Below are 11,324 nucleotides of genomic sequence, written 5' to 3'. Positions count from 1 at the left end.
CTAGTACAGCGCCAGCGCCTGCTCGCGCAGCACCACGCGCTTCTTCTTCATACGCCGGTTCTGGAACCAGATTTTGACTTGCTGGTCGCTGAGGTTGAGCCTGTTGGACAATTCCTTGCGCTTCTGCCGGTTGATGAATTCGTTGAGGAGGAATTCGTTCTCCAACTCCGCAATCTGCTGCTTAGTGTAGGGTTTACGCTTCTTGCGTGCCCTCCCCGGGGTTGCCCCCCACGGCAGGCCTGCAACACAGCCCCAACCCAAGTCAGCCCGGCTCCCTCCCTGTTGCCTGTCCTCCCCCGGCAGCCCCCTCCCCCAACACACTCTCCTTTGCCCCCACCTCCCACCCCAGCCCAAACTGGCTCCGGGAGCGTGGTCACGGTTTACCGTCGGGCAGCGAAGGTCGCAGGCAAGAGGCGACGCCCGCCGCCTGCACTGTCATGTTCAAGGTGAGCGGGCCCTTGGCGTCGTCCTTGAAGCCAGCAGAGCAGGGTGTCCCCTCCAGCAGAGCCGAAGAGCCCGGCACGGCACGGCCCACACCCGCGTAGTCGTACTTGGCCGCTTTGAGAGCAGCGGCCGCGGGGGCCAGGCTAGACTCGGAGATGAAGGGCGGCCGCGCACGGCCACGCTCTTCTGGCCCGGCGGCAGCGTCGGGAGTATAAAACTTGGCCTGTTCTTCGGATCCGTCCTTGGCGCCCAGGGGCTGGAGGCCGAGAGGCCCAGAGCCAGCCAGGTAGGGCTGGGAAAAGCTGCCGAAGGCTGTGGCACTGGCGGGCTGCGCTGGGGCACAGGAGGCGGGCGTGGTGGCCCAGGGCAGCGCGCCGCGCGGGTAGGAGATGGGGGGAAGTGCGGCCAACTGGCCACCATTCGTCCGTAGGTTGGAAAAGTAGAAGGAGTCGGGCGACTGCAGATTCAGAAGCGAGCCCACATAGCCCGCTCTGTAGAGAGTGCGCTCACACATCTCCAACAAAGGGCTTGGGCTGCGCTCGCAGCAGTATTTAGTTACAACCGGGAATAAGAGGACAGGCTCAGACGATTGGACGAAACTTTGCCTGCAGGTTCTTCAAAGCCGGTCATTTCAGCACCGCCTACATCCCCCGACCCGTTTTCCCCCCCTTCAGGGTATTATGATAACACCCGCAATATTTGATGGCGAAGGGCGAGGCTGCCAGGCAGAGCCAAGGCATGTTGAGCGAAGGTGAAGCCTCTGAATTTCGGGGATGGTTTCAAGAGCTGAGGGCATCCGGCATCGGGTGCCCTTGCCTCAGTGTCCCTTGGGATCCTTCTTGGTCTTGATTGGCTTTGTGCTCCTGTTTTCCACTGGCTTTCTTCTACCAGCTTTAAGTTGCAGCTGAGGCCTTTTCCAGGTCAGCGCACTTCTTGGCTTGTCCAGAGAGAACCTTGCTCTGGTGGGGCCACGAGCTCTGTCTGTAGGCCTGAGCAAAGCTACTCCTCACCCCCTCATCCCACTTGACAGGATTCTACATGGGTGATCTGGCAGTGAAGACCCAGTGCTGCCTGAGCCCTGGGTCCCAAGCTGCAGACGTAGTTTGCTGATAAAGGAGAAATGCATCACAAACTCTGCCCAAGCTTGGCACCAGGAAGGGGGCTTCACACCACTCCTGGTGTGCTTCTCCATGGCCAAGCACTCTGATTCTAGAAAAGTCACCATCCAGGTCCATGGAGTTCGGAAACCAGTGCTACTTGATTGGCCAATTGTGGCGAAAGGCTACATTCCTTTCATTGCCGGGAGTCGCCTTGGCGACTGCAGTCTGCAAACCAACTCCAAGGTGTTCATCCACTCCATAACACGCAGGACAAGCTTTCCTGACCTGGTGTGGAAGGACAGAAGAGCCAGAACCACTGGCTGGAAACAGCCGGGCACACCGAGGCAGCGGGATAGCAGCGTTCCTATGCTCAGCGCCTCCAGGGGCGCGCAGGCTGCTGGCAGGTTCGGAGGTCTGGCGAACAGAGAGGCCGACGGGCTGCGCTCCCTCGCTGGGAGCAGTATGGCAGCCGCCGCCGCAGGCCCTCCAGTCTAGTGTGGCCAGAAGGCTAAGGGTCCTCCTTTCCTGCCTCCGGCCCCAAGACCCCCAGCGACCCCGTGACTGGCGCCCGCCCCAGGCTGAAGCCCGCCTCGCGGTCCCCGCGCCAAGCTGGAATTGGTTAGACCGCAGGCTCCGGCACAGAGACCACACAGGCGCCGCCGGAGGGCAAGGCTGACCACCGCGCTGCGACTTTATTGTGTGAGTTATGGCGACCAATTGGGCGGCTCTGGGGAACGCAATCGGCCTCTTCCTCCTGCTGTAGGGCGGGGGTAGGGGGTGGGGGTAGGGGGTGGGAATGGGCAAGTCTGGGCTCCTCAGGGCTCTGTCAGTTTCCTTAGGAACTCAGAATCAGAGGCGTATTCCATTCCCTGTCCTTTCATGGAGGTGTAGGCACAAGCTGAAACTTCAGTTCCTAGGGATTTAGGGAACCTAGTCTCATTTTGGGAAACGCCCTGTTTTCAAGGAGCTACAGCCTCTCTAGGTCTGAAGCCCCAGTTCCAAGGGGTCCCTGCAGTCTCCCATCCTCCCATCTAGTACTGTAGAGCGATTCTCCAGTATTTCCAAGTCCATGGTTGTCTTCTACAGACGCTTAGGCAGCTGCATAGCTGCGGCTTGTCCTATGGAACTAGAAATAAAAGGAATTAAGATAGAAATAGAAAAGATTAGAACTAGACTCTTATTTCTCCTTGGCATAGATGATGCCCAGGTGTCCCACCTCATCTCCTGGGTTTTTTATTTCCGAGGTCCAGCAAACAAAATGGTACTTTGGAGCTGGGAACTGGGGACTGGGAGGGAGGGAGGGAGGCGAGTTGGGGATGGGGCAGGAGTCTAGGCTGCTGAGCTGGAGAATGGGAAAGGAAGATTTGGTCGCGGAGATAAACGGCAAGCTCTGCCAGTGCCGCCAACTGCCCAGGAGATGGCGAGCGAGCTCCACGCCTGGCGAGGCGCAGCTGCACGGTCAAGATCAACAGTGAAGGGCGGCGCAGCTGGCCTGGGGTCGCCAGCCCTTGCGATCACAACCCGCTACCAGGCATGGCCGAGCGTCTCAGAAAGCCAGAGATCGTGGCTGCAAGGTTGGCCGTGACAGAGTAGCCAGAGGGACCCGGCTGGCTGCCAGACACGGGGAAGCGTCGCGGACGCCCCTTTGTCTGGCAGTGCGTCCCGTCTCCAAAGCCTCCTTCGCCTCTTGAATCACGCGTAAGCGCGCGGGCCTTGATTCTCCACCAGTGGCGCTCGAAACCTGCCAGGTTTCGGAGCCGCTGTTCCTGCGGCCTTTCAGTCTCCACCCGAAGCAAAGGCCTCTCCCCGAAGCTCCCTTCGCCTCGCTGGCCTCCCTACCAACCCTTCGGCCACCGACCGGCTCCGCTCCTCCCTCCTCAATTTGGAGTATAAAAGGAATTCATATAAGTAAGAAAGTCTTCATCTGTTATCGATTTAGCCGTCAATTCAAATTCCAATGGAGAGGGTTTCAGCCCAGTTTTAATCTTCAGTAAACCTCTCTGTTTCACTTAGGTGGGGGAAAACTGATCCGCAAACTACTGATGAATGGAAAACCTCTAGGCAATCCTCCCCATCCACGACGGGAAACCTCAGAAACCTCAGAAACGAACCTGGAAAATGGGGTGCAGCCCTGGAGTCTGGAATTTACAGAAGAAGAAGAAGAAGAAGAAGAAGAAGAAGAAGAAGAAGAAGAAGAAGAAGAAGAAGAAGAAGAAGAAGAAGAAGAAGAAGAAGAAGAAGAAGAAGGAGAAGGAGAAGGAGAAGGAGAAGGAGAAGGAGAAGGAGAAGGAGAAGGAGGAGAAGGAGAAGGAGAAGGAGAAGGAGAAGGAGAAGGAAAACGACGTTGGAGAAGAAGGAAAAACAGGCCCGTTTCAGATGAAAACACATTTTATGAGGAAAACAGAGAAAATGTTAATTCTTCCCGAAGTGGAAGGTCAGGACCGCGTAGCCCCCTTTTCAGAGGCTACTTCTTCTCCAGAGATGGAATTACAGTCACTTTTCTTTCTCTCTGTCTCTCTGTCTCTTTCAATTAAAATGAAGTTGCTTGCTCGCAGTCGGTTGCAAGATATGAAAGAAATCAAGCCGAGGCAGAGAAAACGAAAGTAGCTCCGAACCTTGGGTCTCTGCACTTTCTCTGGCAGATCCATAAGGGAATCCTCCTGCCAGAAGAGTTTACATATTGTGTGAGGTTGTACACATCTGAATTTGACTCACATACCCAAAAGTTAGCAACCATTGAATTCATTGCGCCCTAGCACTAATGACGGGGCATTCATTTAGTTCCTCAGCGGCCATTTCCGAGTGGCAAAAAGCCCTCAGAAGGAAAGTTCATAGTGCCTAAAAATTGCGTCTAGAGGTTTAGGGTGTATAATTATGGTTTCAGTCTTCAACTGCTGTGTGCAGGCTGCCAGGAGAAGGCGATAAGGGATAAGCCTGAAATGTTTCTTTTTCAATTGCCAAATATGGATATGACTAATTTCAAGACCTTCCTAGAATAGATATTTATAATGGCCTTTCTAGGAAGAAAACCTCCAAGTGAGTACGTTTTCCAATACTTGGGCACATACATACATATTGGTTTAAAAAATAAAACTATTGAATAAACTGATAATTTTTTGAAAAAGAAGTAGAATTTTATTGGAATATTTTTGAGTTGATCTGGTAAAAAATATAATTTTAGACACCACAAATTATATCCTCATTTAAAGATATCACTATGTTAAAGCCACGGGAAAAAGAGGGGTGGGGAGGGTAATGGAAGTGGGAGCCTGGAGGTTTCGGAGACCAGGGCTGGTGTTGAGTTTCCTTCATCTGTGGGGAACACCATAGTGTTCAGCATAATAAGATTTTATAATAAATAAGAACAGTTTCTAGAGGCAACACAAGCTTGGGAAAAGAAAACAAATGTATAAAGACTCAGAAGAAACAAGAGAGTTCTGTTTATTTGCATCTCCCTAGGAGTAAAAAATGATTTTTAAATGCCTGAAGCACTGTCCATGTATCTCAGCTCACAGACATTGCATCTACAAAAATAGTCTCTCGGTTGTATAAATATGCAGCACTTTAGAAGCAGTTATTTATCACCGCTTTCAGAAACATTTTTTTTTTTCTTCCTGGACATCAGAGCTCCACATATTTGCATTTGTTAAATGTTTTAAAGCTCCATGAGAGCCCAACACATTTGTTCAGAGTCAAGTTCTTCATTGGGTCCTGGATAAAAGTTCCCACCCGCGGCCACAGTGATTCAGCCTCTTTCAGGGAACTGAAGAGATGGCCCTCAATTTTAATGCCACAGACCCGAGGCCAAAGAGAAGGGGATGCATTAATATCATCCATGGGTCACTCTGCCAAGTGCAGCCATTTAAATATCTCCAACTAGAGCTGGAGAAGTGAAGGCATCCATATTACAGGACACATTATATCCAAATTAAAGATTATAAAAGCATAAACACGTACAACAGCAAGTGAAAGACCCAAAGTCAGAAAGATTGTCTTCACTCCAATATTGATACAAACCCTATTTAATAAGGTAGCTGCTTTTAAAGCTGTCACAGTACCTCCAGCCTCCTGTTTTTAGACTTTACCAGTGACCCTAAGAACACTGCTTGCCCAGAGATGTTTCCATTTGCCTCAGGGAGACTTGCTAAGAGCTAATGATTCAATTACCCAATCACAGGATATGAGTGACTGCAAATCATTCTGCCCTAATGGATTATGAACATAATCAGTTCTGGAAACAGGCACCAAAAGTGATTAAAAAAATAAAACCCTAAAACCAGAATGGCACTTCTGAAATTCATTTGTGGGGATTATTCAAAAATACTTCAAGTCCTTTATACTGGCCTGGAGGGAGAAACAGAACATTAAAAAGTCATTAAAAAATAAACCTAGACAAGAGCAAAATCAATAATAAACAAGTAAGAAACAGAACTACACAGTCAGGTTGGGCGGCAAAAGGTTTTAGAGCCAGATAAGGGGAGGAGAAAAAAACAATTCACAAAATGTGCCATCACTGGCAGGGTAGTGGGGGAATTAAATACATATTCAAGTCTTTTCAAAGGTCTTTTGGAGACAACTGAAAGCATTTAAAATCTCTGTGGCCAAGCTGGCTACATCAGGAGACAGTGTCTTTGAGCTTGGAAACGATTTTCTTGTCTTTCACTCTTCGATTCTGAAACCAAATGGTCACTTGTCTCTCGGATAGGTTCGTGGCAGCCGAGATCCGCCGCCGCTTGTCCTTGTTAATGAACTTGTTAATGGCATACTCGTTCTCCAGTTCTTTGAGCTGCAGTTTGGTGTAGGGTACCCTCTTCTTCCTCCCCCGACGGTAGACACACATGTCTGGCTGATTTAGGGCCACATCCCCTGGTATAAAAAACAGCACGGGAAAATTAGACCAGGATATTTGGAGCACCCAGCTGAAGACTGTGTGTATACTTGGAGGGGGTACAGGGAATGAAGAAAGTCAGGCTGTTTACACTTCATTATTATTTACACAGACATATTATTTACACATTATTAAAGAAAGATTATTTACACTTCAAAGTGAAGGCCAATTTGATGGATCATCATAGTTTCTCAAACCGGCATCTTAACAGGCCTGTGATTTTATGGTGTGGTTGTTGGGGATGCTCATAAGGCCAGTTTCTGCAAATGCTGGTTGCAAACATACACAGACTCTAAAAAATATCCAGGCTGTTTGTTCAAGCTTTGATTTCTTGTGTACCTGTGTTTGGAGCTTGCTTGGGAGCTCTTGGAAGTCTTAGTGGTCACTCTGGGGCATTCATGTCCTTGAAAAGTGAGGCCCAACTCCCTGACACCTCTTTGGGGAGGAGGGGCCAAAGCTGAGCAAAGGGCAGCAAAGACCCTCAACTTTAGGAGAAAAACAGGCCTATGCGCACACACAGGAGGAAAAGAATTGTGAGAGAGGCAGTTTAAATTAAAGGATGAAGTTACAGATTTCACACAAACTGGACAACTGTTCCACTGGGTTAATCTAGATAGGGAAGGAGGAGAGGAACCTACTCCCAAGTAAGGGCACAGACTCCCAGTACTTTCTTTTCCTTCTCTCTCTCCCTCCCTCCTTGCATCCTTCCCTCCTGCCCTCCCCCTTTTTTGTGTGACATGCCTACCTGGAAAAGATGATTTCCAAAAGTGGGAGCCCTGTGGCTGGTCCTTGGCACAGTACACCTGGCTGTTCCATCCGTTGGCCAGCGTCCAGGACTGGTAGCCCTCCATGGAGATGTACGCCTCGTGCCGTGGCTCCCCGGAGCCGAAGGTAGACACCATGTCGATGTAGCCGGGCACATGCTGATAGGGGCTCGTGTAGCCTTGGTAGAAGGACACCTCCTTGGCTCGCGCGGGCACCTCGTTGGCCGGTACACTGCTGCTTGCCAGGCCGGACACGTCCATGTACTTCTCCACCGGGAAGCCTCCCAGGGAGGCGTGTGGCGACGACTTGAGAGCATTCTGCTGTAAGCCCACGCCGTGCGACATGCGGCAGCTATAGTAGCCGTTGCCGAAGTGGTAGCCGTAGCCCAGGGCTGGGGCGCCCGGGGGCGCTGCGGCGGCCGCGCCGGGCGCCGGGCACTCTTTGGCGGAGGGAGCCTCCGGGCGCGCTGCGACCACAGCCGAAGATGACGACGACGAGGCGGAGCCCGCGCGCTCAGAGGTCCCCGGGTACGCGAAGCCCGAGGCCGCAGCCGCCGCTGCTGCCGCCGCCGCCGCCGCAGCCGCCGCACGCCCGGAGTGTGTCCCGGCGAAGACTGGCGCCGAGAGGAAGCCGCGACACTGGCCTGGCGCCGCTGCCGCCACGGAGGAGGAGGAGGAGGAAGAGGCCGGGGCCGCCCCGGCGGCCCCGCTGTCCGCCCGCAGCCCGTCCATGTCCCAGCTCCCGGCGCGGCTCATGGCCCAGCCTGGCCCGGCCCCGGCCCCGGCCCCGGCCCCGTGCAGGAGACCATGGCGCGGCGCACCTCCTCCCTCCTCTCCTTTCTCTCTGGTTCTCTCGCTCCCGCCCTCTTCCTCTTGCCCTCTCTCCCTCCGCTAGCCTCCCGCCTCCCTCCCGCCCGCCCGCCCGCCCTCCAACAGGTTAGCTCATCGCGGGACGTTTATAAAAACGAAGTTCAGGTTGGGAGGGGGCCTGGGCCGGTTGGGGGGCCGCCTCCCTCCCCAAGGGCTCCCGCTCGGGGCCGTGCCATTGGCTGCGCAGGGCCACGTGGGGGTGGGGGCGCGGGAGAGCCTGGCTCCGGGCCCCGGCCCGGTGGACCCACCCACCCCGGCCCCTACCCCTCATCTCTTGCGCAGCCCACCTCCCCTTCCCGCCCTCCCCTGGACCCAGGCGTTTGCGCCGCAGCCACCCCCACGAGCTGATTGCGCGACCGCCCATCCTAGGCCCTGTCTGCGACTGAGGCGGGCGCCGAGGCCTGCGCCTTGTCTCGGCCACGGCTGTTTTTGCCACCTCTCCTCGGCTCCTTGAGCTGCACAACTAAATGAAGGCGAAGGACAGAATGGTCAGAATGATGTGAAAACAGGCTGATTTTTGATCCTGTTGCTTAATCCCTCCGATTAGCTAACCCAGATCCCAAAGTCGAGGGGGCTAATTTTCCCTACCTTGAGCGTTGCTACTGCGCAAAGGGATTTAACGCATGTTTTCCCTGGCGATCCTCCGAATTAAGACTATTTGGAGCAGACCCTCCCTATACACACACACACTGTTTGCCCGGGGGAAAAAAAAAAGGGTGCTTCGTGGGGCCCGGGTCAGAGACTTACATGCAGATTCAACAGACGAAAAGACCTGGCCTCGGCGCGGCGAACCTGAGGATCTGCTCCAGTGAGAAAAGTCGGATGCCTGGTCCACACTATTCGCCTCTACATTCAGGCCAGCCGGGAGTCGCCTCCCTAGCTGGGCTCCTCAGTCCTGGCGCAGCCTTTCCCGGTCCGCAGAAAGACCCTGTGGAGTGTGCCGGAGAAAACCACTCTGCCGCCCTCCAGGAAACTTCTGCGCCTCGCCTGCAGCCGAATTGCCTCTTGCGTTTTGCAGCCACCACCCACCCCCGCCCGTTACTCACACCAATTAATTGAAAACTTCACTTTCCCAGGGACCTTTGTTTCGCTTTCTTTTCCAAGCTGCCAACTACAGAGAACTGAGAGGGGCAAATTAAGAGTGCTTTTTTCTCTTTTTCCCCAAGCAAATTTGGGGCTCGTGACGGGAGTAGCTGAGAGCAACTGGGTCTGAATTCGAGGGGTAGAGTGGGCTCTGAGCAGCCCCACCAAGGTGTCAGGGATCACAGCCTTGAGCCCTCTTCATCTCTTCCTTCCACTCCTCAGCCACAGAGCCCCAATCCATGATCCTCCATCTTAGCCATTAACAGGGATCTGATGTGAGTCCTGCGGCAAATTTAAGGCTCCACCTTAGGAGCAACATTAGATCTGATAAGCTGAAGGTACTGGGGTGGGTGGGGGAACCCTCAGAGTGAGCCCATTTTGTTCTGTAGCATCAGACCAGCCCATCTCTAAGAAAATTGGTCCCCTGAGCCTGCGATTGGTGAGGCCAGATTGTCACCTAGCCCCGCTGTTCCTGGACCCAAGACTGGACCTGGATGGTGCAAGTAAAAGAGCCACAGAGGCTCTCTTGGGCCTGGCCTGGCATTGCAGGGTGGGCTGCTGGTGTTGGGAGTGTTGACACGCAAAACGCAGTAACCATAAAAGGTTCAAATAAAGGGGAAAGTTATGAGAGGGGCACTGGAAAGGAAAAGCAGGAGAATTTGACCTTTTTGAAGCCCTAGACATGTTCATGATCAAATTCAAGACAGGAGGGGCCTAAGCCTCTGCAGAAAATCATAGGGAATAGAAATTTGCTGGTGAGAACAATTTTGGCTAGTTGAGAAAAGAACGCAGAAGTTAACAAGAGAAGCTGGATTTGCATTTTTCAAATGACAGCCAGGGCCAGATGACAGCGGTGCTGACTTTTTGGAAGATTCTGGCTGTGTCCTCTTTACTAAACAATCTCACTACCAAACTGATCATGAGATGCCCCCCCCCCCCAGTGCTCTTATTTTTTCTTTGTCTCCCTTTCTTTTTCTCAGAGAGGAAAAACATGGAGATACTTAATTTTTTTTTGTCACCTTGAAAAACAAATTCGTTGAAATATCTCTAAGACATAACTGGAACCAATGAACTTTCAGTCTTTTAAAACTAAATATCCCTGTGATTTTGTGCCCGGGACTTTCAGTTCTATTTTCTGATAAATACATTATAGTGACTGATTGTATGCTTAAAATTGAAGAAAGTGAAATTAAGATAGGAAGGAAGAACTTGTCAGGTTTTGCTGATTTCAAACAGCCTTTCACTTTTAGCTTATTTTCCATTCAGCAAATTAAGTTGTGCAGGATTGGGAGAAAAGTCTGAATCAATGCTCTGGTTGAAAGACACTTCTCAATGGTGGCCCTGCCTCCAGTTGCCCTGTGGGACTCTGGCAGGATTTGGACTTTCTCTGCCCATCCTAGCCAGTGTTCAGACACCCAGAAGGTTTTGGACAATAAGGAGAATTACTTCTTGCTATTCCACAGCTGAACCTTCTTCCAGTGCAGCCTTCTAGGTCCTGGCCCTGGCGGAGGGGATTCTCCTTAGAAAAGAGGCTCTGACTGGACCCTATGTGGGCCCCCTATACCCAGCACCCTAGGGCAGCTGCTGCTATTGGATCATAGGGCTGTGGTTGAATACCAGGCAAAGTTTGGGTTGCTCTGTTTATGAACTAAGACAACACATAGTTTACAAGCTGGAAGTGATAGGTAATGGAGGAATTTTGAGGATAAATTTGCAGAAACATTTCATTTAGCTTGTGTACCCTGTATCCAAGCTGATTTCAGGTTTAAACTTAGAGGGAATAATTTTCTTTAACTGGCCAGGAGCACAGACTGAAACCCTGTATATGTGTGTGGGTGTATTACGGTGGGTCTTTAACAACAGAAGTAGTCTTTGTCAAATGAAAATCCTTGCAACCAAAAACATCTCCAAACACTGATATGTTATTCAGTGAAATCAGTTTTGCCCTCTTACCTGATTTTGGTGAAACTCAAGATGGCCCTTCATTGCCCAAAGTCCTACTCCATCAGAGAGTCAGGTCAACTTTGCCCTCCTCCCCCATCACTTGTTTCTCTCCCTCCTTTCTCTCCCTAAGCACTCTTTTTGGGAATTGATGATGTTCTGGAAGTCATGTCCTCTCTTTTCCTCCTTGTAGATGATCTTTCAAATCACGTCCCTGTCCTTGGTTGGGGAGTG

General features: G+C 52.0%; 2 protein-coding genes across 2 annotated transcripts; both read right to left on the bottom strand.

Annotated features, from left to right (window-relative positions):
• Window positions 1–958, bottom strand: HOXD12 (homeobox D12). Its single transcript, XM_031451110.2, has 2 exons — window positions 385–958; window positions 1–239 (listed from the first exon to the last, which is right to left on the bottom strand). Exons 1-2 carry the CDS (start codon window positions 956–958, stop codon window positions 1–3), a joined length of 813 nt encoding a protein of 270 aa, XP_031306970.1.
• A 5,201-nt stretch (window positions 959–6,159) lies between these two features.
• HOXD13 (homeobox D13) lies at window positions 6,160–7,952 on the bottom strand. The gene is made up of 2 exons (XM_031451127.2): window positions 7,178–7,952; window positions 6,160–6,410 (listed from the first exon to the last, which is right to left on the bottom strand). Exons 1-2 carry the CDS (start codon window positions 7,950–7,952, stop codon window positions 6,160–6,162), a joined length of 1,026 nt encoding a protein of 341 aa, XP_031306987.2.
• Between the last annotated feature and the right edge of the window lie 3,372 nt (window positions 7,953–11,324).

This window comes from Camelus dromedarius, chromosome 4, assembly GCF_036321535.1.
Source record: "Camelus dromedarius isolate mCamDro1 chromosome 4, mCamDro1.pat, whole genome shotgun sequence".
Lineage (NCBI taxonomy): Eukaryota > Metazoa > Chordata > Mammalia > Artiodactyla > Camelidae > Camelus > Camelus dromedarius.
This window is presented reverse-complemented; position numbering and strand designations above follow the sequence as displayed.

What these genes read in the sequence shown, in the direction of transcription:
- HOXD12 (XM_031451110.2), bottom strand. Translation starts at nt 958, where the DNA reads ATGTGTGAGCGCACTCTCTACAGAGCGGGCTATGTGGGCTCGCTTCTG. An exon ending in GCGACCTTCGCTGCCCGACG is followed by an intron (nt 240 to 384) that starts GTAAACCGTGAC and finishes GCTGTGTTGCAG; the next exon opens with GCCTGCCGTGGGGGGCAACC.
- HOXD13 (XM_031451127.2), bottom strand. Translation starts at nt 7,952, where the DNA reads ATGAGCCGCGCCGGGAGCTGGGACATGGACGGGCTGCGGGCGGACAGC. An exon ending in TTGGAAATCATCTTTTCCAG is followed by an intron (nt 6,411 to 7,177) that starts GTAGGCATGTCA and finishes TTTTTATACCAG; the next exon opens with GGGATGTGGCCCTAAATCAG.